Below are 27,874 nucleotides of genomic sequence, written 5' to 3' on the forward strand. Positions count from 1 at the left end.
ACTATATGGGGGATTAATTACTATGCTTACTATGGGGGAATATTGCTATACTTACTATGGATGACACATACACATCATTCATCTACTCTTGGTCCGGCCCCCGGGTCCAATTATAAAATACTTTATTATTTCATAATAAAGTAATTATAAAATAATTTCTTTGTGTTTGATTCCTATTCAAGAGAATTACTTTATATATAGTCAATATAGGCACAGAGGTAAATTTTTTTAACATTTTCTAATGGTGGTGTGCCTCGTGATTTTTTTCATGAAAAAAGTGTGCCTTTGCACAAAAAAGGTTGAAAAACACTGCCATAGAGGACACCCAGGAGGGGAAGTATTGTATATGTTATATGACACTGAATGGGGCGTGCACATGAGGAGGGGCAGATATGACATCACAGGGGTGTGTGTACAGCCATTCTCCCGACAGGGAGGAAGGGGCGTGTCCCCAGGAGGAGGGGGGCGTGTCTTGTTGTCATCTCTGTCCTTCCTCTAGGCGCTTATACCGGATCGCTCTCACTCCTGTCTGGGCTGAGCTGGGATCGCAGAGTCCTGCTGTCCTCCACCCGCCATGCCCAGATATGAGATGGCTCTGATCATCAAGGCCATGCAGAGGGTGAGTGTCATTCATTGTCCGCCTTCTACCCGACAGGCAACGTGCTCGGCTCTGATTGGCACACGGCGGGGCTCCTTCCCAGGGGCCTCACGTGTCTCGTGCTGCCAACAGGTAAGTGTCCCCGGGTGAAGCGGTATGTGATCCCCGACTGTATGTGGTCAGGGGATCGGAGCCATGCTGGAGAGGGGCGACAGACACCAACCCCACCGGTGTCATACAATGTGATCCACCACTGTATACAGGGAGCTCTGTCCAATGCCGTGTGTGTGTATATATATATATCATACCGTGTATGGACACTATACGTCACACCATGTGTATATACTATATATAATAGCATGTGTATATACGATGTGTATGTACTACATATTTTATACTATACACACACTGTATGATATAGTATATACACATTGTGCTTCATACAATGATATCTACTGTACACATGGTTCCATACATAATATTGTGGATGTATACTATATATGAAAAAATAAATAAATGGATTTATACCATAGATATAATGTATATACTATATATGATACAATTGATATAAAATTGTGAGATTTAATGTACACTGGGCTTCATATATGATACAAAGTGTATAGATATTATAAATGGTGGGGGGGGAATATATATATATATATATATATATATATATATATATATATATATATATAGATGTATACTATAGATACAATGTGTATATATAATAGGTTTAATGTACACATGGCTCTATATATGATACAATGTATATGTGTATATAAATTGTATGAAATCGGATATACAGTATTATACAATGCATATATACCATAGACTCAATGTGTATGTATATATTTATTACATTGTGTCTATGATACAGCGAGGTTTACTGTACACAGGCCTATGATAAAACAATGTATATACTACATATGATAGTGACATGTACTATACTTATGGCGGGATGATATATACCTATATAATACAATGGGATGTACTTTATACTATATCCATGGCAATATTATGACATCTTCTATAGCCAGAGCTTTGTGATACAATGTATACACTATATATGATATGACATGTACTGTACACATGGCTCTGTATATGGCATATACTATAAGCAGGCTGTATGATATCTGATACAGGGTGATATAGTATATTCATGGCAGTACTATTACATTACAGAAGAGTGGGATATACTATATAACATACAATGACATGCACTATACATGTCTCTTTCATATAAAGTTTTTTTGATACCATAAGGTACTTTATGTATACATGGCTTTAATACACACACAGTATATACAATGTATGATGTAATGAGATCTATACTATGCACATGGCAGTATATCTGTATGGCAGTATACACTACATATGATACAATGTATATACTATATATCACACAGTGGGCTATACGATATTCATGGCCTTATTATGACCTCTACTATATGTGGAGGTCTGTACTGTAGTGGGGTATACATACATATCTCAATGCCTCCACATTATATTCCTAGTGGAAGTATATTATCTATTCCGAGGTGTGTGGTATAATGCCATTTACATTATATCATGCAGTAATGAGGGATGAGTGAATATGCGTGTTCAAAATCCAGCAAACCTGAATATAGTGGGGAATCCAATTGAAGTCAATTGGGGTGCGTGTGTCTCTGGGTGGGTGGGGGGTAAATAACATTGGGCCATTTTGTGGGCTAATATGTAAACAGTTGTGGAAAAAAAAACCAAAAAACGCTGGAGGTGGGCATTACTATAGGGCACATGTACTGATGCCAATACACTTTTATCCAATGGGGAGCGTCTTTTTATGCAACTTCAAGGATAATGCTGAAAATACACAAATCCTCTAAATTAACATACTGGAGGAATGTCTTCCAGCTGTACATGGTGTCATGGAACAGTACGGGTGTCATGGACAGTCTCTGGCTATGGAATTGATGTTTTTTTTCACTTAGTTCGGTGTATATACAGCACCCCGATCTGATCCATTCCAGACAACCTGTCTGCCTAACAGAGTCTTCCTGAGTAAAAAAGAAAAAATAGAGTATCCTGCCCAAAAAAAAAAGAAAGAAAGAAAGAAAATAGTTTTCCTCTTGCCACTGAGCATATGCACAGTTTGAGGAGGGTCACTGACAGTTCTGGGTCTTGTACTAACAATCAGGAGGCGGGAGGACCGCCTCTCAATCAAATGATCCCTGTGATCGCCTCCAATTGGCTATCGCAGCAATCAATAACTGCACAGTCTGCCCCTGTCATTTTTTTTCCTCTTGAATATAGAAAAAAAAAAAGATACATTGTGTCTCTTTCTCCTTGCTTAGAGGATTAGAATGTAAATCAAATACACTGTGTGAAAGAAATAAAACATACAAAAAAGGTAAAACAGATCAGGGTGTCAGATAGGTCTGTATCTGTGCCTAGGTCAAAGGTCAGGGTCAGTATGTTTTAAGTAACATAAAAAAATTAAAATGCAGGCCATAGTTTCTGGGTCATACTGTGGCTACAAACAACAAATAATATACACATGTGGTTTTGCTGCGATTGTCAGGAGTGGAATTAATTACTTTGGGTCGTTCTTTGGTGGTTGGTTATGGTAATGGAAAAAAGCAATAACAATTTGGTAATAATATAAACTTAATATTTTTTAAATTTTTGGGGGGAATTGACACCATTACCCTAAGATCATACCTGTTATCTGGTTTTGATAGGTACTTGTTCCACTTTCGCTTGAATCACCTAGGCGATCTGAGCGGAAATTCTTTCCATTAACACCCCCCACCCCCCATCTCATCGCCATCCCATACACTGCTACCAGGTGCAGTCTTCTGGTGGGACACGTCACAGGTCTGAGAAGACTGTACATGTACAGTGGGCACCTGGCTGTGAAGCCAAAAGCCAGGTGCCCACAGTTGAGATGGCGGCACCAAGGACCGAACACAGTCCACAGCAAGTCCTTGGGTGAGTACATCACTGGATCCTGTTACAAGTAATTGTCTGCCTGATTATTAAAAGTCAGCAACTACAGTAGATGCTATCTTTAGTCTTCAGAAAACTGACTGGAGCTCCTCTTTAATGTATTATCTGCATTAAGGTAAAAAAAAAACCTTAAGCCACCCCCCCCCCCCAATATTCACCTGAGCTCAATCTTGATCCAACACTGTACATGAGAGCAGTGGTGCTGCCCTATTTTTCCCTCCTCACGTAATTCAGTGAGAGCAGTGGGAGCCATTGGCTGCTGCTGCTGCCAATCAATTCCAGCATGGGGGGGGGGGGATGTTGAGTGAGACAGTGTCACACAGTGAGGCTTAGGATTGAACTTGCACAAGTGCACCCCTAGCAAGTGGGGCAGGAGTACCAGCAGGGGGCCCCTAGAGGAGGATCGGGGCTGCTCTGTGTAAAACCATTACACAGAGCACGTAAGTATGACATGTTTTTTTGTTTTTGTTGTGTTTGTTTTTTTGAGTGTTTGTGTTTTTGTTTTTTTTTCCCCAAGATCCTTTACAATTCACTTGAATTTTTTAGTAAACCTCCCTCTCTACCTCTGAGCTTTTTGCAGTGAATAGGGCAGTAATGACTTTTAAAGTGCCATTACCCACAAGAACCAATGAAAAGTCATCTTAGCTGATCAGCTCATAATAAACTGAAATCCGCCTGCTGGGGAATGTAATATTTCCTCGTATCTTTTAAAGCTTTTTGTTTTATAGTGGTTTTATTGCCTTTATAGGATTCTGTGTCAGTGGGGGGGATGTTGGCATGGGTTTTAATTGCATTCAGCAAAAGCTTTCTTGCGGAGAAAACTTGCCATATTTCTCAGGGGTCGTCTAGATTAGAAGATTACTTTCATCAACAGATTGACTAAAAACCAACATAAGTTTGAATTTTGAAATTCATTATTATTATTTTTTTTTTTTTTGCACTGTGAAGAGAGTAGAAAGTTCCCGACCTGCTGTTTCAAAGCTGGGATGAAATGTTGTATTCCAGGGTTAGGGTAGAATGCGTGAACGAATGTGTAGTGCAATTAAAGCGTGGATGACTCTAATGGCAATACTTCATTCCTGTCTTCCTGTTTAATGTTTAACTTGGTGTCCTAATATCTAAATATAGAAGTGCTATAAATATCAAACAATGAGATAGCCCTATTACCTGGATTCTTGGGTTACTACGTATGACACTGATGGCAGTCCCTGTGTTATTACACGTCAAAAATCGTGACCGTGGTCAGAAAGTGATCTGATATCCTATCTAGTCGGCATTTTTAATCAGCAGATAGATGGCCCTATTGGGTGACAGCGTCAGGTCCATGGTGGCAGGTGATTGGACAGGTTAGAAAACGTGTTCTTCTTCCAGATTATTTGGCACTGCTGCCATATCCTGAAACACTCGCCTCCTTTCTGCGGTGATATAAAGTTTACAAAGTGCTCTGCAGTGATGGGATGTAGTGTGGTCCTGAGCTCAGTCCAATTGTCTGTATGCCTATGCACTCTCTAATGCAGTCTTTGTCCGCTAGGGTCCTGTGAAGTCTTAGAGTTCCTCCAGAGATTAGTAGGGAAACATTGAGCAGTAGCAAACTTGATCTCCCATATGATGGCGCCTGCTTAGTTCTGGGGCCGTTGCTACTTGGTACAGCCATTGGATTGGGTCTACTGGTGTTTCTCTTTTCATCTCTCAGGTAAGTGACCACTGACACCAAATATCCTTTTAGCAGTCTGTGAAGGGGAGCATGCTTCCTTCTAAGAACCAAAGTCAAAAGGGCATACCTCCCAATGACAACCAAATGACCCTTCCTCGCCAGGCCCCACTGTAAAGGGGGGGGACCCTTCCTCGCCAGGCCCCACTGTAAAGGGGGGGACCCTTCCTCGCCAGGCCCCACTGTAAAGGGGGAACTCTTCCTCACTGGTGGCCAGTATACGGGAGGGGATCCTGCCTCACCGGGCGCCAGTGTAAGGGTGTGGGGACCCTTCCCCACCTGGCGCCAGCATGAGGGCAGAGATAGATGAGCTCTGTAAGTCTAAATGCCAAATTGTTGTTCTTGATTGCCATGTCCCTCCTAATAGGAAGTCTGGAATATACAGTGCCTTGCAAAAGTATCCATACCCTTTGAAATTTTCCACATTTTGTCATGTTACAACCAAAACCGTAAATGTATTTTATTGGGATTTTATGTGATAGACCAACACAAAGTGGCACATCATTGTGATGTGGGCAGGAAAAAGATAAATGATTTTCAGAATTTTTTACAAATAAATATGTGAAAAGTGTGGCGGCATTTGTACTCAGCCCCCCGGAGTCAATAATTTGTAGAACCACCTTTCGCTGCAATTCCAGCTGCAAGTCTTTTTGGGAATGTCTCTACCAGCTTTGCAGATCTAGAGAGGGACATTTTTGCCAATTCTTCTTTGGAAAATAGCTCAAGCTCTGTCAGATTGGATGGAGAGCATTTGGGAACAGCAATTTTCAAGTCTTTCCACAGATTCTCAATGGGATTTAGGTCTGGACTTTGACTGGGCTATTCTAACACATGAATATGATTTGATCTAAACCATTCCATTGTAGCTCTGGCTGTATGTTTATGGTCATTGTCCTGCTGGAAGGTTAACCTCTGCCCCAGTCTTTTCAAGACTGTAACAGGTTTTCTTCTAAGATTTCCCTGTATTTGGCTCCATCCATCTTCCCATCAACTCTGACCAGCTTCCCTGTCCCTGCTGAACAAAAGCATCTCCAAAACATAATACTGCCACCAGCATGTTTCACGGTGGGGATGGTGTGTTCAGGGTGCTGTGCAGTGTTAGTTTTCAGTCGCACATAGTGTTTTGCTTTTAGGCCAAAAAGTACAGTTTTGGTCTCATCTGACCAGAGAACCTTCTTCCACATGTTTGCTGTGTCCCCCACATGTCTTCTCGCAAATTGCAAACAGGACTTCTTATGGCTTTCTTTCAACAATGGCTTTCTTCTTGCCACTCTTCCATAAAGGCCAGATTTGTGGAGTGCACGACTAATAGTTGTCCTGTGGACAGATTCTCCCACCTGATCTGTGGATCTCTCCAGCTCCTCCAGTTACCATGGGCCTCTTGGCTGCTTCTCTGATTAATGGTCTCCTTGCCTTGCCTGTCAATTCAGGTGGACGGCCATGTCTTGGTAGGTTTGCAGTTGTCCCATACACTTTCCATTTTTGGATCATGGATTGAACAGTGCTCCATTAGGAGTTCAAAGCTTGGGATATTTTTTATAACCTAACCCTGCTTTAAACCTCTCCAAAACGTTTTCCCTGACCTGTCTGGTGTGTTCCTTGGCCCTCATGGTGATGTTTGTTAACTAATGTTCTCTAACAAACCTCTGAAGGCTTCACAGAACAGCTGTATTTATACTGAGATTAAATTACACACAGGTGGACTCACACATTGGTGGATTTACTAATTTAGTGACTTTTGAAAGCAATTGGTTCCACTAGATTTTAGTTAGGGTTATCAGAGTAAAGGGGGCTGAATACAAATGCACGAGACACTTTTCAGATATTTACTTGTAAAAGATTTTGAAAACCATTTATCATTTTCCTTCCACTTCACAATGATGTGTCACTTTATGTTGCACTATTGCATACAATCCTAATAAAAAGCTTTCATGTTTTTTGTTGTAACATGACAAAATGTGGAAATTTCAAGGGGTATGAATACTTTTTTCAAGGCACTGTATAATTTATAGGGCCAGTTTACTATCCTTCAGACTTTAGAGGGGCCGGACTGTGGCCAGTAGGAGTAAAAAATGTCCTGCCGTAGGTAACCATTTCTCAACATTAGTGTCAGTGGAGGGAATAGTGCCCCATCATTGGTGTCAATGGGAGGAGTAGTGCCCCATTGTTTGTGTCAGTTGCAGGAATTATGCTCCATTGTTGGTGTCAGTGAGGTATTGTGGCCCAAGGGCCTTCTAAAGGCAGGCAGCCTCTGGGCTTCTGTTTGTTAACCACTGCTCTAGTTTATAGAATATCTTGGAGTTAGAACTATTTATTGGTTAAAGTCCTTATTGACTGGCCATGTCAGCATTATCAGCCGTGGGCAGTTTTTAGCATTTACTTCAACATTCCTATAAGCTGGTCCAAAGTTCAAACTATATTTTTAACTGTTTAGTTTAGCAAATAAATATAAGTGCATACTTCACTGGTAACCTCTCAGAGGCTACTGCAGAATAGATGAGCTCGGGTTAGAGGGAAATTTGGTTAGTTTTTTGCTGGTTTCTGATGAACCATCCAAAATCCAAGTAGTTGGTGGCCCTGTCGGCACCCTTCTACCCAACATTCTTCGATCTGATAATTAGAGGAGCTGGGTGGCTAATTTGTGACTAAACAGTGACTGCAGCCAATCGGCTATGGTCACTATTTGGCGGTGACCAATGTATTCTTCTAGCTGTCGGCACTACGTGTATTTTTTTTTTTCTTTTTTTTTTAGAAAATAACCGCCTCAGCGGGAGATTTGTCTGCAGGTGGCACAGGAAAAATTATTATGAGCAGCTATACATGATAAAAGAAGGGTGGCCATGTCTTCCCATTGGGGTAGTGAAGATTCATAACACCCTGTCACACAAGTTGCAGAGCTGCACTATCTTTAAAATATTGGTGTCAGCCCCCCAGGAATGTAGCTTGGCTGGCCTTTGTAAATATAGTTTGGCTGGTACTATGCTTTAAAGAGAAACAGCTGGCACTGCAGTTTTCTCACCCTACCAATCCTGCCAACGACTGTTCGTTCTTTGATCACTGAATATGAAGCTATGAATGTTGGGTGCAGTTATTAGCCCTCCTAGCAGGTAATAATGTGGTTTGGTGTGTATAAGAGCAATGAGTAAAAGGAATCCTTTCAGTTGGCCATAGATGGATCCGAAATTCAGGACCGGACGAATTTCGATCCATCTATGGCCGTTCCCATTCCAGGGGAGTCAATCTAATGATGGACTCCTCTTGGATGGGACTATTGGTAAATTTTTGTTCGATCAGCGCTTGCAGCCAATCAGCTATTGTGCTGATCAGTGTATTCTGACTGAAGGAATCCTGCTGTCAGAATACAATAGCTCATTGGGTAGGATTCCTCCATCTACCTTGAATGTGTGGATGGGGAAATCTGTTTACTTTTTTTTTTTTTTTTATTAGCAGGCTGGCTGATTAAACAAAAATAAATAGAAATCTATGGCCAGCTTAACAAAGTATTTCCAAACTTTTCAGCCTTGTTGGGAACATCTCATATAGGACTCCTTTTCATGCTTAGGCAATTCCAAATAGCGGCAAAATGCACATTTGGGTGCCATTCATCCTTAATAGCACCCCAAACGCAGAGCGATACGTAAAGTGTGAATGGGGCCTGAAGCTGGCCATGCACTGATAGAAAATCAGCCACTTCAGCAGCTTTTTCCTAAGAAATTCGATCATTTTTAGTTGTATTACAAAAGGTAGATAATGCAATGTATTTGGATTCTTGATAATCCATAACTATAATGGAATTTATTATAATCGGTGTTTCTATAGTTACTGGATAGCACCTTTTTCTGATTTGATTTAGCAGCCAAGCAATGAACTAAAACAGGCTTGCAGACGCCCTAAGCAAAGTTCACCTGCCGAGAAGAACCATCAGCCTCAAGGTGATGAGACTTTAGTCTTCAGTCACACCAATCTGATTTTGAAATTGTGCGACTTCCAGTGAAGTTGCACGATTTCAAAGTCTGATATCGGTCTGACTTCAGGTACGACTTGCAAGATGTCTGCACCTTGCAGGACACAGATGTGTATGCAAGCCGCACCTGAACTTGAAAAAAATAGTGCATGCGCTACTTTCAAAATTGGTGTGACGCCAGCAAAGTCGGAATTGTACCAATATGATTGCTTCAATTGCGGACAATAGGCTGCGATTTGTGGTGCGATTTTTGTCATGCGGTTTGAAACTATCAAACTGCATGATTAAGTCCCACCGGTATGACTGGGCACTTAGGATGAAATCATACCTACAACTGCACCTGTAGTCCGATTAGATGCAAGAACCCAAGCAGGAGTTCCTGCAATTAGCTGAGGGAGGCAGCCCCATTGAAAGCAATGGAAGGCTGCTGGCTCCCGCCACTCATCACATCACTTATTCACATGTAATCTCTCATGCAGCAGTCACATGCAAGTGATTGACCCTAAAAGCAAGCAGTCTTCGTCCAGAACCAATCGCTGCATGAGCCTTTACATGTGAGTTGCCATGGGAGCCAGCAGCTTCTCATTGCTTTCAATGGGGTTGCTTCCTTGCAGCTAATTGCAGGGACCCCCGCTGGCTGTGAATGCACCCTTTGTATGCTGGAACAGTGCTGGCCATTGTTTGATGGTTCTGATAGACCCAAAGCCACGTGTTTCCAGCCTCTTTTGGAGAAACCTATTTTCTAATTGCCGTATTAGGAAATCTGATGGGGCAGGAAAATAAAGGCTTCCCTCACTTACCCCTGACTTCAGTGTTTACACGTCTAGAACAGCTATATAAGGCCAGTAAGGTCTATAAAATAATTAAAAAAAAAAAAAAGGGGCGCACAAGCCTTTCGCATTGCGTCAATAAACACTTTCAAACTTTTATCCTAAAATATAGCAGAAAGCTTTATATATATATATATATATATATATATATATATATATATATATATATATAGCTATATACTCAGAAACATCAAATGTACACAGGCATATCATGACCGACAATGGTCCATGGTCTGGAATAGAGCGTGAGTCCCATAAGCAAGAGGATGGTTGAAAAATTGCTGACGGGTATCGAGGGGCAATCCAATATAGACTCTGAGGAAGAGGGGATCGCCCCTCGAAACGTGTCAGACATTTTTCAAGCGTCTTCTTGCTTGTGGGACTCTCACACTATTCCAGACCATGGACCTTTGTCGGTTATGATATGCCTGATGTACATTGGATTGAATTCTGAAGTTTATGAAGACCCTTCCACATATGCCTTATCCGGCCCTTTTGAGCGCAGAAGGGTTTTTCCTCTTCTTTTTGATGCCAGTATGGTCCTCTGATGCTTCTTTAATGCTTGTGATCTACTTTCTTGTTCTGCAGAAGTTTCGCAATTAATAGTTACATATTTAATCTGGCTGAAAAAAGACCACAGTTCAACCATAAAAAAAAAAGTTATAATCCTACACCCACAGTTGATCCAGAGGAAGGCAAAAAAAACCCAGCAAAGCACGATCCAATTTGCTCCTGCAGGGAAAAAAATTCCTTCCTGATCCCCTAAGAGGCAATCGGATATTCCCTGGATCAACTTTACCTATAAATGTTAGTATCCAGTTATATTCTGTGTATCTAGGAAAGAATCCAGGACTTTTTTAGAGCAATCCACTGAGCTGGTCAGAACCAGATCTTGAGGGAGTCTATTCCACATTCTCACAGCTCTCACTGTGAAGAAACCTTTCCGTGTTTGGAGATTACATTTCTTTTCCTCCAGACGTAAAGAGTGCCCCCTTGTCCTCTGTGATGACCTCAGGGTGAATAGCTCTACACCGAGTGCACTATATGAACCACTGATGTATTTATACATGGAGATCATATCCCCCCTTATGTATTCTACATGGAGATCATATCCCCCCTTATGTATTCTACATGGAGATCATATCCCCCCTTATGTATTCTACATGGAGATCATATCCCCCCTTATGTATTATACATGGAGATCATATCCCCCCTTATGTATTATACATGGAGATCATATCCCCCCTCATGTATTATACATGGAGATCATATCCCCCCTCATGTATTATACATGGTGATCATATCCCCCCTCATGTATTATACATGGAGATCATATCCCCCCTTATGTATTCTACATGGAGATCATATCCCTCCTTATGTATTCTACATGGAGATCATATCCCCCCTTATGTATTCTACATAGAGATCATATCCCCCCTTATGTATTCTACATGGAGATCATATCCCCCCTTATGTATTATACATGGAGATCATATCCCCCCCTTATGTATTATACATGGAGATCATATCCCCCCTCATGTATTATACATGGAGATCATATCCCCCCTCATGTATTATACATGGTGATCATATCCCCCCTCATGTATTATACATGGTGATCATATCCCCCCTCATGTATTATACATGGAGATCATATCCCCCCTCATGTATTATACATGGAGATCATATCCCCCCTCATGTATTATACATGGTGATCATATCCCCCCTCATGTATTATACATGGAGATCATATCCCCCCTCATGTATTATACATGGAGATCATATCCCCCCTCATGTATTATACATGGAGATCATATCCCCCCTCATGTATTATACATGGAGATCATATCCCCCCTTATGTATTATACATGGAGATCATATCCCCCCTTATGTATTATACATGGAGATCATATCCCCCCTTATGTATTATACATGGAGATCATATCCCCCCTTATGTATTATACATGGAGATCATATCCCCCCTTATGTATTATACATGGAGATCATATCCCCCCTTAATCTCCTCCTCTCAAGAGAGAATAAATTCAGTTCCTCTAATCTTTCCTCATAGCTGAGCTCCTCCATGCCTCTTATCAGTTTGGTTGCCCTTCTCTGTATTAAATCCAGTAGGCCAGCCAGGCAAATAGCATTTTCAGACTCCACCTACACCCTTAAATAATGGCCAAATACTTAGACCTTCATCTGAGCCTAACACTTAAAGCAGAACTCGTTTTTGTTTTCCCCGTGCTGTGGGGCTGTGCCCACACTGCATAGGTTTTGTTCTAGGGGAGAGGACCGTGCAGATATACTTACCTGATGCGCTTATCCTGCCTGCGCAAGACTGGTCCCTTCTGGCTCTTTTGCTCTTTGCCCTGAATCCTCAACGTTTTATCTCCACCCTAAAACTTTCAAATATAAAGTGAACCTGTGGCGGAGTTATGGAATCAAAGAAATGATCATAACAGCATAAATAACTTTTAAACCAGCATGAATATTTAAGCTTTACGAAAGGCATTTTTTTTTTGTACTATAACATGTTATGTACCTGCTCTTTGTGGCCCCAATCCTCTTCTGGGGGTCTCCAGCTGGTGCTGTCCATGCCTTCTCTTCTGTGTTTACCAGACGTTTCGGGCTCGTTCCCAAGCAGGTTTAGCATATTTCCTAAAGTGCATTGTTGCACTTTAGGAAATCTGCAACAATCACGCAGGTATTACAGGTTGCTGATGAACGATACCAAAACTTATCTGTCAAGGCGTTCTCATTGCAATATGTGTCGTCTTGAATAAACCTCCGTTGTCCTTCATTGCACTTGTAGACTTGATTTTCCTGTATGGTTGGGTTACTGAGCTTGGTATACCTAGTGTGTCTGAACAGTCTGATGGGGTGGATGTGCACGGTTTCCCTTATAACAGTGTTTCTCAACTCCAGTCCTCATGGACCCCCAACAGGTCATGTTTTCAGGATTTCCCTCAGATGAAACAGCTGTGGTAATTACTAAGGCAGTGAAACTGATCAAATCACCTGTGCAAAATAATGGAAATCCTGAAAACATGACCTGTTGGAGGTCCATGAGGACTGGAGTTGAGAAACACTGCCTTACAGGCAGCAGTCCTTTCTCTGTACATTGTGATGGCAAACACAGAGCTCCATATTAACTAAAGCCGGCCATAGATGGATCGAATCTTGACCAGTTCAGCAGGGACCGGCTGAGGTTAGATCCTTCTTTGTGCAGGCTGGTTGTACCCAAGTCGATCCATCAATCAGCTTGGGTACTACTAGCCTGTTAGATTTTTTTTTCTACATGTGATTAGTGCCAAGGGCTCAAGCCACTAGCTTTAGCCATTGTCTTGCTGGCCTTGAAGGTAGTCCCCCCCCTCACCCCTTGGCAGAACATAATAGTGGTCAATGTTGATGGGAGAATTGAGTGATTTTTCTTTTCTTCCATGCGTGGTGAAAGAAAATTGCATACTGTATGGGCTTTAAGGCTCTATTCACACTAGTGCAATTTCAGATGCGATTTGAGTCGCACAGGATCTCATGACGATAGAAATCACAATGTTTTCAATGTTGGCCGTTCACAGCAATGCAACTCAGCACAGCAATGTTTTTGGAAAAGGTTCCTGTATTACTTTGGTGTGATTTTTGGCCCTATAGAATATGCAAAGCACATGCAAGTTGCACTGTATAATCGCACTGAAACTCAGATTGCACTAATTGGAACCTTGCCTAAGGCAAAGGGCAGGAATCGTCCAGAATTCATCTTTCCAAAGTTTTGAACAGCCAGGAAATGTGGAGTGAGGGGGGGAAGTAGGGTTACCATGCCTGGCAGATGGAGCAGCTTGAATGCAGGTTGTTCTGGCTCTGAAATACCAGATTCAGTGTTCAGCGTCTTTGGGATTTGGAAATGGGAAGAACATGCAGAACTGACCAAGCCTCTTTGTAAAAAAGAAGAAAAAAAAGATAGAAAACACTTTTAATTAGTTTTTTTCTTTTTATATCTGTCTAGAGTTTAGCTTTGTGATATCAGTAGCCTCCCACTTAGGAAAATATCTAACTTCAAGATAGGCAATGAATCACTCCTTAGGACACTCCCTACACAGATCACTAATCCGTTGATACAATTTTGAAAGTCCTTACCATTGAGGAGAAAAGTCTAATTGAATTTTCATGACCTCTAAAAGGAAACTACAGTTCCCATCAACCACAGGAAATTGTATTGAATGTGGGCAGGTACACTAGGCCTGTAAATGTTGAATGTGTCTGAGAGTCTCGGTCTGCCCACCACTGCAAGTGGGGCTGAATGACATCACTGCTTCCCGGAGAAAGAACTACAGAAGGGATGTGCCAAGACCAATGGCTAGGGGTATAGGAGGCATAGCAGCCACTGGTCTTGCAACCTGAAACCAAAGAGAATTAATGGTTTGATTTGAAAATGAATAGACTGTCAGAGCAACTACTCAATGAACCAGATGGATTACATATTCTATAAAGGTAGGAAATCCGCAACAAGGACATGTAAAGACATTTTTGCCCGGGGTTCTGCTTTAGTGCTTTTATACATGCAGCGATTGTCCACAAGTATAACAGCACACCCAACAAGTCTTTCCTCATACCTCACTTGGGCAGGTATGTTCATCAACAACTCAGGTCTTAGATATTCAAGCTGTTTTATTTGCAAAATCTGATCTTGCGTGTAAAGAATTCATAAATACTCTCTTGACTTCTGTCACACTATCTGCAAACATTCTGTATCTGCAACCTCTTTATATGGAAACATCCGGTATACTTGAATTTGTTGCGGAAGGCATAGTGGGGGGTACTTTGTGCAGCTCGGTAATGCACTGCCTAGTGTTGCTCCCTGCCCGTCCACTGTGCCTGTCGAAGCCTGATGGTGAAGTTGAGAGACTAGTTCCCTGCCAGCTTCACCTTCCATGTGATTGACAGCAGATGGCAATGGGTGGATTCCATAGCTTCTGGACAGCCGAGTAGTGGCTATGGAATCTGCCCACTGCTGTTCACATTCCATCACAAGGAAGGCAGACCTAATGAGAAACTCTGAGAGATTGTGCCCCATTCAGCTGTTGACCAGGAGATGATTGTCATTGCCGTGTTTGGGTAATGATGCTGGGCATTCTCGGCCTCTTTGTCTACTGTCTGGTGCTGGCCAGATCCAGTGACAACGAGGGATTCCCTCTCTTTGAAGGGATTTCCCCTCACTTCCTGTTTTGGCTATGAGACAGGAAGTGAAGGGAAATCTCCCCAATGGGACATACTGTAAATGGCAAAAGAACCAACAGGGGTTACGCTATCCAAAATGAAAAAAGTAGTTTTGCCTCTAGTTCTACTTTAAGCCTTCTGTGGCTTCCAAAAAAATGCTGTAATAAGGAACAGACATTGTTTCACCTATAAGAAATTTTTTATTTACTAAAATTTTGTTGGCATGCATTTTTTGCATTAATTATTAAAAATGAGTATCCTTTTGTCATGCTCTTTATTTTCACTTTCTAATGAAGGAGGTTTGCGCTGTTAAGAGTAGCTTACTGAATGCAAAAGAAAAACAAAAAGAGGGCGCACCGGCCTAGTGCATTATCATTCAAAATATTTAATGAAAGAATAAAAAAGGTATCATGCTCACAATGGACATATAAAACACAGGCACATCACAATGAACAAAAGTGTTTAATCCATATAGCATCTGAGTCCACAATGATGGAACCCTGGATGACCAACTGACTGACGCGTTTCGAGGACTCGGCCTCTTCCTGAGAGCTCTGAGGAAGAGACTGAGTCCTCGAAACGCGTCAGTTACCCCGGTCCATTGAGGGCAACAAGCAGTGCATATTCCAGAACATATACATTTGTCATCCAAGTCTCTGTTGAGTCCATCCCCAGTGCAGCTGTAAAGTGTTTGCTGTTTTAGAGCAGCTTACATTGCGTTGTCAGTTTTTCAGGTTTTAAAATGATTATGACTGCGGAGAACATCTGTCCATTGTGTTTCTTGCAGTTTATTACTGTATGCTGGCAGTTTATATCAAGGCTCTTCAATATTTTATTGACAGCTCTTAAACCTTCATTAGATCCATTAACAGAAACTGTGAGCGTGCATGGGAATGTTCTGCCGCTGTGCATGTTCCTGTGTTCTGATTGTCGCTAACAGTGATGGCCAGAAATATGGGGCCTGACCACCATTATCCAGCTGGTAATCTGTCATTTGTCAATGATCATCTATTAAAATTGTTAGCTGGACAGACTGCCATCTGCATGCTTTGTACAGGCACTAAGGGGTAGTAACTAATATTGCACAGTGCAATATATGTTGCAGCTCTGCACAGAAACCAATCAGCTTCCAGGTTTTATTTTCAAAGTTTAATTGAACAAACTGAAGTTAGAAGCTGATTGGCTACCATGCATAGCTGCACCAGTTTTAGTAGATCGCCCCCTAAATATCTAGTATCCAACCTGCAACCCATTTTGGCCTTCGGCACCTGTTATGAGGCACTTGGGGCCTTTGAGGATAGGAGCCAGTGTTTTGATGCTGACCCCAAGAAAATATTCTTTAGGGCTCGTTCACATGGGCAGCCTGGAGGCAGTAAAAGCAGGTGGTTGAGCCATAGGTTGACTGCCCACCGAAACAAGGGCATGAAGCTGCTCTCGGGGCTCTATACATGCTGCTGCAAAAATTTGAAGGAGACGTTCGAGAGCCGGAAAACACAAGCAAACATACTCCCTTCTGTGCTGCAGCACCAGTCTGATGCTGCAACTGTCCCCCGCCAGTACAAAAAAAAGGCCGGGAAGTCCACCAAAGGTAAATGTAAAGTGAGGTGCCACCAGATATGTCTGGTAGTATGTTGCTTAGGACAATACAAGAAAAAAACTAAAAGGAAAAGAGAGGCTACACACCTGAAAGGCTACTCTCAAAAACATTTATTATAAGTCAATGAACCATACAAAGTAAAAACCCATTGCATCGGAGGTCCAGGAGCTACGCCCGGCCATACAACCCCCTACCCCCCACACAGGAGGGGACCACCCAAAATGAGCACTCCCAAGATCTTACCACTTTTTTCTTTTTGCTTTTTTTTTTTTCCCCCGCCAGCTTAAGCCAGAGAACTAGCAATTGCATGACCACCGATCGCTTAGTTCTTGGTCTTCCCAGAGCAGAGAGCAGTGACTATCTGCTGTTCTTTACTCTGCCCCTCCAGCACTGGGCGGGGGAGGAGGCAGGAGTGGTATGCTGAGAAGGCCGAGCCAGCTGCCGATCAGTGTTCTGGGTGGATCCTGACAATATGGTCAGGATCCTTCCAGAGACTGAAACCGTTTTTGTGATGTCAGCTGACGACTGACTTCAGTCCATTGTCAGCTGATTCTGGGTGACAGGAGAGCACAATTAAGTACATTCCTGTAAGCCACAAGAAAAGTATGGTCGAAAACGTTTTTATTCTTTCAAATGGTGGTGCCACTGCCAAACACGACCCTTTCAATGCACATGGTTGTGGCACAATAGGTATGCACTTTCATATTTAAAACCGGTGGAAAGGAGGAAACATTATGCCTCCTCACTGCCTGTCAAACACCCGTAAAAACCTGATACTGTGGATCACGTGTAAGACAGTTGGCATGGGCTTTCGCATGTAAAAGAGTGAGACATTAGACTAGCTTCTTGTGGGTAAATAGTTGCCTTCATTTCTTTTACAATACTGTATCTTACTTTTTTCTGTGCTATCAGTTTTTATATTATTTATTATAGGTACTCTTCTAGAGTCAATTTTACACCGTTCTTTACATTAATATTGTATATTCGCATCAGTTCCTGCCCTCGACAAGCTTACAATCTGAGGTCCCTAACTTACATGCATGCTAGGACCAGTTTAGACAGGAGCCAATTAACCTACCAGCATGTCTTTGGAGTGTGGGAGGAAACCAGAGGAAATCCACACAGGCACAAGGGCGAATATGCAAACTCCAGTCAGGTTGGGATTCAAACTGACAACCCTGCCAGGTGGAAGTGCTAATCACTTAGCCACTGTGCTGCCCAGTTTTTTCCTTATGTTTTCTTGTTTTGTTTTTTTTTCTCTCCTGATCTTTAAGTTTCCATGCATACGGGGCATTTTAATAACGCTGGTAACGTTAGCTGTGTAAAGTCCCATTAAAAACGTATGTTTTTCAGCGTATTTGTATTAGTGTTTTAGCTGTGTTTTGTTTAATTTTTTTCACATTTTTTTAGAGGTTCGGTTTTTTTTTTTTTTTTTTTTTTTTGTTTCTTGACCCCCAGAAAAATGTTTTTGTAGTCCAGAAATGCTAGTTTGCTGCATTTTTACCACATTTTGCCACTTTTTTTTTTTTTTTTTCAGTGTCAGAGCGTTTTTACAGCTAAAAAAAAAACCCATCAGTTCTGTTTTTTTTTTTTTTCCAGCTAAAAAACGTCCCTGCCAAAAAATGTTGATTACAGTCTGTGTGCATGGACACATTCTGGGGTGTTTACTTGCTGTAGAAAAAAAACGTCAAAAGCCAAAAACAGCCGCTGTAAAAACATCCAGGGTGCATGAGGACTTCTATTGATGAGAAAAACACAAAATATGGCCCAAGTCAATTTTTATGGGGCTGTTGGGAGCAAAAAAAGTGGAAGCATTAAATTATTGATGTAACATGGCTTCAGTCTGTCTCCCGAATTATGTACCCAGCTCCCAACAACTCCTACATCATGTTTGTAGTCTGACAGTCTCCTGTTCTATTTTTGTACTCTCTGGCAATTTTCTGCAGCATTGCATTCTTTGAATATTATGTGCAGAACTTTGGGATATCAGGGGCTGCACTCGAGGCCCCTATATCAAGTAAGTTGACCAGCTGTGCACCCAATGTACCTAATAATAAGGTGGTTAAAGCATATCTAATCCCGAAACAGAAATGTAGTATATTGCAGTGTACCAATCTGTAAATATTGCTGCATTTGATTTCTTTTTTCAGACTTTTTCATTTTTTATTTTCACCTGGTGCTAATAACGCATGTCCTGTCTTCATGTTTACTTTTTTTTTTTTTTTTCCAAATTGTCCACATAAGCAGCCATGATTGTCACCCTGGCAGGACTTCAACACATCTTTGTTCATTCCCATTACATGATGGATTGATGGGACTAGTAATATTTCTGGCAAGATAAACAGGAATTTTTTTGTACTTGCTGAGAATGTTTCTAGCCTGAAAAGTGAAAACTAATGCATCCACCACAACAACTGGTAAATTAAAGTATATTACATTTTTGTTTTGGGCGTGGATACTCTTCACCACTGATGTTTATGATAAGATATATACAATGTGATGTGCCTAAGCAGTGCAAGCATTTTGACAGTTATGTAGTACCTGGTGCTGGGTGTGAGAAATCCAGGCACTGGAAGGCCACTTATTACTGATCTTTTATGGTTTTGAAATTATCCATGGCAGAAGTAGGAAGCAGCAATCGAAGCAGAGTGAGGATTGATAGGACTTCCTATTCATCAATCACTCAGGGGTTGATTTACTAAAGCAAGAGTCTTCAGCTTTCTAAGCAAAGGGCCAGTTTACTGTCCATTGAACTTTAACGGGGCTGGATTGTGACCTGCGAGAGTAGACAATGTCCTTGTGTCAGTTTGAGTAATAGTGCCTCATCCTTGGTATCGGTGCGAGGATTAGTGCTCCATTGATGTTATCAATGGGGTGGTATAGTGCCCGATCAATGGGAGGAATAGTGGCCCTTCATTGTCAATAGGAGGAGTTGTGCCCTATCATCTGTTTCAGTGAGAGGAATGGTGCCCCACCAGTGGTATCAACGGGAGGTGTGGTGCCCCACCATTGGTATCAACGGGAGGTGTGGTGCCTGGTATCAACGGGAGGAGTGGTGGCCCACCGGTTGTATCAACGGGAGGAGTGGTGGCCCACCGGTTGTATCAACGGGAGGAGTGGTGGCCCACCGGTTGTATCAACGGGAGGAGTGGTGGCCCACCGGTTGTATCAACGGGAGGAGTGGTGGCCCACCGGTTGTATCAACGGGAGGAGTGGTGGCCCACCATTGGTGCCAGTCGGAGGAATAGTGCCCAGTCATTGGTGTCAATTAGAAGACTAGCGACCCATTGTCAGTGGCAGGAACTATGCCACACTGTTGCTGACAGTGGAGTTTATAATGCCCCAGGGGCTGGGTAAAAGCAAGCAAAGGGCCACATCTTGCCCCTGGGTGCAGTTTGGAGACCACTGTACTAAAGGAATAGAGACTATGGGGTTGATTTACTAAAACTGGAGAGTGCAGAATCTGGTGCAGCTGTGCATGGTAGCCAATCAGCTTCTCACTTCAGCTTGTTCATTTAAGCTTTAACAAATCCTGGAAGCTGTTTGGTTTCTGCGCCAGATTTTGCACTCTCCAGTTTTAGTAAATCATCCCCTAAGAATGTTCCTTGAGATTTAGTAAATGAGATAAAGCTTTGTTCACTTTAGTCACCCATTCCTGGATGAAAAATCCTGTTTTTCCCATTGCATATGATTGGGTATTCAAAGTGAATACTGCTTCACCTTATTTACTAAGTTTCGGGAACAATTAGCTTGCTAAGTGAACAGATTCTCCTGCTTTGTAAGTCAACCCCACTGTTGAAGTGTCAGAACTTCAGTTACGTATTACTGCTTGGTTGGGAAGATTCCCCTTCATTTCTTGTCTTGGTGACATGTCACCTGCACAGGAGGGTAGTAGAGAAATCTTAGAGGAAGACAGACCATATATCTATCTATCTGGCTGACATTGTCCCCTGGGGCAGGAAGTGGGATAGTATCCTCCTAACAAGGCATTTGTTGGCTGGAGTAAATCTTTTATTAGCTGTATATCATAATACAATGTAATGTATTACTTTTAGAAGACTTACAGACTAAGAAGAGGTCTGATTGTCTTTTTAGTAGGTTTAACAAATAGAACGCCTGTGGGTAGCCAAATATCCTTTCCACTAATTATGCCTCTAGACATTGCTTTAACTGACTTTTTCTAATTAGTCTTTAATATCACGTCCACCTAAAATTGATATTTTAACTATGTCTGGTCTCTGCTGGACCAAAATATGATTTGTTACGATTTGTTGGGCTAACTTTTTGTATAATAGATCGTTTGGGGGGGGATAAGTGACAAGACATCTTTTAGCAATGCCAAAGCCGAGAGATCTCTCCATTGAAGGTCCCAGTCCTTCACGATATTCAATTAAATTATGTAAAATTATTGAAAAATCTAAAATACTGAAATTCACTTGATGACCTTGTAAGATGGATAGATATGAAATCTTGGGCTTATGCTGCTGAAGTCCATACATTATATAAGAAGCCATTAGGTGACTGTGATTAATACACTGCTAAGATAAATGTAAGAACAGATATAAAAATAGGTAGACAGACCATAGAGAAACAGAAAAAAAACAAGAGCGCCAGACCAAATGTTCAGCAACCTTGAAGAGTTTTTTTTCCATCATAAAACATCGAAAGGACAGCATGTTCCAGAATGTTCAGCTGCTGAAGTTTACTCTTATTACTGAGATTTTAATGTTTTCAATTTTTTTCAAGTCCAAGACTATCCAGATTCTTATTCCCTAATAAAGAGCACCCAGTAGAACCCTTGGAAATAAAACATTGGCTTGGGCTTTTGATATTTTGTTATGAAATAAACTCCTCATGGCCTTTCAATATTTGGTTTGGATCTCATACAGGTGCCCCTAGATGGGTTTCCCTTCTTTATTTTTTTATTTTTTTTTTTTTTAACTTGGGATGTCACCTGAGCCCTGTGTATGGTTTATATGTTTAATATAATTTAATTCTTGACTATAAAATCAGTCTACTGTTTGAACTAGCCATATTATTGAACCTGACATTAAGATATTTTACATTGTTGTATACTGGTTTTAGGAAATGTATAATTATAACCCAAAAAGTTATGTTGGGAATGTGTTAAAGTTACTAAGAACGCCTTCACTTATCTAGTGCAAAGCACAGTAGAGCCTTCTTAGAAGAGATGTGCTATGCACTGGTTCAGTGGAGGGCATTTTGGTTCTTCTCAGTCCATACTTTGTTTTGTTGGTCCACAAGCCCTACCCCATAGAAGCCATGATTTCTGTACACTGCTTTGATGATGGCCTACAAGCTTGAAACTCCTGTTTGCAGGTGGGAATAATTGCTTTATATTAGGCTGAATCTGTGTTATTCACAAATGGCTCTGGATGCACAGTTGGCTATGGGTATAAAGGAATCATTTACATGGTTTCATCTGCTATCCTTAAATGAGGAATAATCCCTTTATTTTTGTGATATGATGGAATGGGGCATATGAATTCCTTCTGTGCTAGGACATGTATTGAAAATTTAGCCTTTGCTCTTTTAAATTGATAATCCAGTGATATATTTATCTGATATACCATTTTGCCTAACTCTTCTCAGGAAGTTGTGCCCTGTCTTCCTTTATTTTGGCATGTCTTAGCACCCTATGACATCAGTTGCCCATATGATGGAAGGAGGCATAAGACACCTTATCCAAGGATAGGATTACTTCCCAGCTGAGGCATAAGTGGGAGTTCAACAGAGCAGTACCTGATGTCAGGAGGATGTAGATAAACCTGGTAATGGAAGCAGAGATACAACTCTTTCTTGAAAAATGTCTTCTCTTTTGGGTTAAGAAATCCATGCTGTTATCATTTCAAGTTACACGTAATCAGGTGCTTCATTGTTCAGCATATATACATATATATATATTTTTTTTTTTAATTGGAGTGTCATTGTCTCCACAATGACTACCTTTTCTAATTTTTGTCTTTTTGTCTTTTTTGTTTTTGCTACCTTGCAGGGTTCCTTGCCATAAGTCCTGTCTTCACGTTCAAAAAGCCGATGGCTTTGGGAATGGTCGATTTAAATAAAAACTGCATGCTAAGCATCGGATATTGCAGGAACCAACATCAAGAGAGCAAACCAAAGGACAAAGACGTTTTTTGCACTGTTTTACATTAAAGCACCTGTCCTTTTTAAAAAGGATTGTACAAAAATTTAAAGAACAGCAGCATCTAATCATGAGGGCTTCATTGGAAGCGGCAGATATCGCCATAGTGGCGCTGTACTTTGTGTTGGTGTTATGCTTTGGATTTTTTGCAATGTGGAAGTCCAACAGGAGTACTATAAGTGGATACTTCCTGGCAGGTCGATCGATGACCTGGGCAGCTATTGGTGCCTCCTTATTTGTAAGCAATATCGGTAGTGAACATTTCATTGGACTCTCAGGATCTGGAGCAGCAAGTGGATTTGCTGTAGGGGCCTGGGAACTAAATGCCTTGTTACTTTTGCAGCTTCTAGGATGGGTCTTCATTCCAGTCTATATACGTTCTGGAGTTTACACTATGCCGGAGTACTTATCTAAACGTTATGGAGGACATAGAATCCAAGTGTACTTTGCTGTTTTGTCTTTGATTTTGTACATTTTTACCAAATTATCTGTAGACTTGTATTCAGGGGCATTGTTCATTCAGGAATCTCTGGGATGGAACCTTTATTTATCAGTGATTTTGCTCATTGGGATGACTGCTGTTCTCACAGTGACAGGGGGCTTGGTGGCTGTTATTTATACGGATACACTCCAAGCCTTCCTCATGATTATAGGGGCCTTGACATTGACAATAATAAGCTTTGTGGAAATCGGAGGATTTGAAGAAGTTAAAAGGAGATACATGCTTGCAACACCCAACGTCACATCTATATTGCTGACCTATAACTTTACCAATACAAATTCCTGCCATGTCACACCAAAGCCAGATTCACTAAAAATGCTTCGTGAAGCTACCGATGAAGACATTCCATGGCCTGGATTTATATTGGGTCAGACGCCAGCTTCAGTATGGTACTGGTGTGCGGACCAAGTCATCGTGCAAAGGGTTTTAGCAGCAAAAAACATTTCTCATGCCAAAGGATCAACTCTTATGGCGGGCTTTTTAAAGATACTGCCAATGTTCTTAATAGTAATTCCGGGAATGATATCTAGAATTATGTTTGTGGATGACATTGCTTGCATTAATCCAGAGCACTGCATGGCAGTGTGTGGCAGCAGGGCCGGGTGTTCCAACATTGCCTACCCTCGGTTAGTTATGAAGGTCCTCCCAGTTGGCTTGCGTGGTCTCATGATGGCTGTAATGATTGCAGCTCTTATGAGTGACCTTGATTCCATATTTAACAGTGCAAGTACCATCTTTACTCTTGACATATACAAATGTATCCGGAAAAGTGCAACATCTCGTGAACTTATGCTGGTGGGGAGGGTCTTTGTAGCATTTATGGTCATTATCAGTATTGCATGGGTTCCCATCATCGTGGAAATGCAAGGAGGTCAAATGTACCTTTACATTCAAGAGGTTGCGGATTACTTGACTCCTCCTGTTGCTGCTTTGTTCCTGTTGGGCATATTTTGGAAACGCTGCAATGAACAAGGAGCCTTCTATGGTGGCATGATAGGTTTCATACTTGGGGTAACTCGCCTCATTCTTGCCTTTATTTATCGTGCCCCAGAGTGCAACTTACCAGATAATAGGCCCAGTTTTATAAAAAATATTCACTATATGTATGTGGCAACTGCGCTGTTTTGGATCACTGGTATCATTGCTATCGTAGTGAGCCTATTGACAGCACCTCCAAAGAAAGATCAGATCAGAACCACCACTTTCTGGGCACTAAAAAACAAAACCATAAAAGAAAAAACGCTCAAAGACCATTCTTATAAAGAATGTGAAAAAAATTCCTCACCAATCACAGAAACTAATATAAAGCAAGCGCTGCCCAATGGGAAGTCTGATGATCACATTAAGAACATCCAAAATGAAGATGTTAACCTTCTAATGACTTACAAAGATGACTCTAACCCTCTGAGCTCCTTGAGTGTCTCTGAGGCTGAGACACCCGTGGATTGTTATTCCAATGGGCAAGCAGCTCTTATGGGTCAGAACCCCACTGATAGGGTTAACGAGGACCAGGGCAGGTGCTCCAAGTTTTTGGACTGGTTCTGTGGCTATAAAAGCAGCACAGCCAACAAAAGAACCATAAAGGAAGAAGCAGAGGATGAAGCAGCATGTCTAAAAATGCTCGAAGAGAAGCCAGCTATTCAGCGAATTCTCAACACCGGACTGGTCTGTGTGTGTTCTGTAGGAGTGTTCATGTTTATTTACTTCTCTTTGTAAGGGTAAAATGGACCTTTGTATGGAGCAAAAGAAAGCAATCTGACTATTACAAAAGCATAGCCTTTGAAATGCCGAACAAAGGTAAAGGGCCATTCCATATTTGGAGGTGTTGTTTACTTTGAAAAGGCCTTTTACCAACTTGTTAATGACCATGCAGAGCACTTCCACACGTGGAATCCCTTAAGGACCTATGCTTATGTCTACCAAATAAATAATTTATTTAAATGGAATGTTTACTGGCAGGCAGATCAACTTCAAAATAATCTTTCTGTACTTGGTCCAAAAGAAGGAGTTATTTGGCACACCCAAAATGTCATTTATGTATATATTTTAAAGTATTTTTACTTTGCCTTAGTTTTTAATCATGAACTAACAATGGGTGTTCAGTGTATTTTTACAATGTGAATTTCAAAACTACATGATTATTTCTACAACGTGCTAAATTCACGTTGGTTAAGAAAGAACTGGACTTGGGTACTGTTGACTTTTAAGTTGGTAACTAATTTAATTTCAGGAAAGAACTGCATAAACGCCCATAGACATATTGAAGAATTTATCATGGGAGGAAAAGACCTGCTTCTGGGTTTCACTTCTGTCCCATGTTATAGCTGTTGGTGGTGGGAGTGCAAGGACATTGCATGGCCTTCACTGATGCCTGTTGATTTTAAAGAGACCCTGTTAATAGTTTATTAATTTTAGCAATCTTCCATTAAAATGATACTTTTATGCATGTTATTTACCTGTAGAATAGAATAGTACCTGCCTTCTTCCAAAAACCCTAAGACTGCTGCTTGGCACCACAGTCTTGGATGTGATGTCAGCGGCTCCAGTGGACTCAGAACTGTCTCTCGGGGACACTCTATAGAATTCCCTTTGCTCATCCTTTCAACAGCTGCATAACAGTTATGTAATGAGGTGTAGTAAGCGGTGGAGGTGCTGGGTCCATGGAGATTGTAATAGGACACTTCCAATGGTAGAGAAGGATGTGCTGTGCATGGAGAGTGGGGGCTGAGCTAGAAAGTCTCTTCCTGAAGAAGTCAAATTTGCTAGCAAGTTCAAAGGCATATTAAAGTTGAATAAAAATGTATTTAAAGAAAAATCACCAAAATAAACTTTCAAAATACTTGATTTTCTGTGCTTATACCTGCAATATTTAAGTTGGTGACAGGGTCTCTTTAAAGAAAGGCACAGACAATTTTTTTTTTATCGGTCAGGCTTAGAAGACCAATTTAATAGACACGTCAACAGCCTTTCCGGTTTCAGAAACCGACGAAACCTGTCAGAGAATCATGGCAGTTGCTGTTGTTAACTTCACCTTCTGAAAATGCTAGTTGCCTGGATGTTATAGTAATGAATAGACTTTCATGCTTCCTAAGGCAAGCCATAGATTATACAGGAAAGAAAATTGCTCGATTTCCCCCATCAACACAGTGTTGGGGAAATCCCTCCCACAGCACTTTTATGTCCTGCCGACAGGGAACCTTCCCTGCCGGCAGAACACAATGCTCACTCTGGCTGCTATAGCTGCCGGCAGTTGTTGCATGAAAAAAAAAAAAATAGGCTGGTTGTGCTGAAGTCGATCGATGGATTGACTTCAGGACAACCAGCCTGCTCATAGATGGATCAAATCCCGGCTGGTCTCTGCTGAACCAGACGAGATTCGATCAATCTATGGCTGGCTTAAGTTGCTCACTTGGAACTAGTACAGATATAAGCAATTCTGACACGTATACAGTATGTATGTTTTCAAGATTTGTGACTCAAAGTATTGACCTTAAGACACAACCAAGCAACAAGCATCCCTCCTAAGGAGCCCACAAGGGCAGGTCCCAAAAAACGAATTTAGTTGACCTGCGTACTCTGAAGTAAATGGTTATTGGGTGCCATTTGGTTGTTGCAAAGCACTGCTCTGTGTAATAATGGGATATACCAAGGTCATATGGGTAAGGCCATCATGAAGCACACAATTGTGAAAAATTTTAAATAATCAAGGGCCCCGGTTAGATCAGGATTTTGCATCTTTGTTACTTTGGCATTTTGTGTAAATGCTTGCGTGCATTGTGTTTTGGTCTCAAAGTCATGTATCCTGGCTATTTGGTGGGATTAAGCACCTAAATACCACTGTGTGCGCACAGCCATAGTACTGCTGTTTTTACGTAGCCTGTCTGAATTTCTATAGAAGTGTGTGTCCCTATTTTAATTCTGTGTGTTTTTTGTGTTAATATTTATTTTCTTATATATTATAACAATTGCACTTATTGCAGTTGTTTTTTTTTGTTTTGTTTTTGGGGGTTTTATATTTCTGTGCTTTACTTCTACTGATAGTTTTTACATTTGTTATGTTTTTCTAATTACCGAAAATATAATTGCCTTTTTTCAACTTTTTGATTTAAAGGATTACAAACTTTTTTGCAAACATTGGTGTTGCCTGGAGTTTACGCATATGAAAAAGGATAATATTTGATGTGTTACTTGGCTGCCAGTAAAGTGAACCAGTCATACAAATATGGGCATTGCCATTGGTGACTGATTTTAGAAAGACCAAGAAGGTACACTCAATCTCCACTTCTTAGGGAATCATTTGC

General features: G+C 41.2%; 2 protein-coding genes across 4 annotated transcripts in view; both read left to right on the top strand.

Moving 5' to 3' along the window:
* The first annotated feature begins 479 nt into the window (after positions 1-479).
* Positions 480-27,874, top strand: part of MRPS6 (mitochondrial ribosomal protein S6) — a 96,618-nt gene continuing 69,223 nt past the window's right edge. Inside the window, exon 1 of one of the 2 annotated variants that reach the window (XM_089677944.1) lies at positions 480-619. In XM_089677944.1, coding sequence (XP_089534070.1) covers positions 575-619 — 45 coding nt within the window. In that variant the 5' untranslated portion in view covers positions 480-574. Of the gene's footprint in view, positions 731-27,874 lie in introns of both variants that reach the window. The other variant, XM_089677943.1, reaches the window with a different exon arrangement.
* Positions 484-27,705, top strand: SLC5A3 (solute carrier family 5 member 3). 2 transcript variants are annotated; one of them, XM_089677941.1, is made up of 2 exons: positions 484-619; positions 22,922-27,705. In XM_089677941.1, exon 2 carries the CDS (start codon positions 23,142-23,144, stop codon positions 25,287-25,289), a length of 2,148 nt encoding a protein of 715 aa, XP_089534067.1. In that variant the 5' UTR covers positions 484-619; positions 22,922-23,141; the 3' UTR covers positions 25,290-27,705. The 2 variants fall into 2 exon arrangements, with proteins under 2 accessions (XP_089534067.1, XP_089534068.1); XM_089677942.1 differs by having other exon boundaries at positions 597-730.

Source organism: Staurois parvus, unplaced genomic scaffold (genome assembly GCF_062004578.1).
Source record: "Staurois parvus isolate SC_StPar_1 unplaced genomic scaffold, SC_StPar_1.0 ptg000195l, whole genome shotgun sequence".
NCBI classification, from domain to species: domain Eukaryota; kingdom Metazoa; phylum Chordata; class Amphibia; order Anura; family Ranidae; genus Staurois; species Staurois parvus.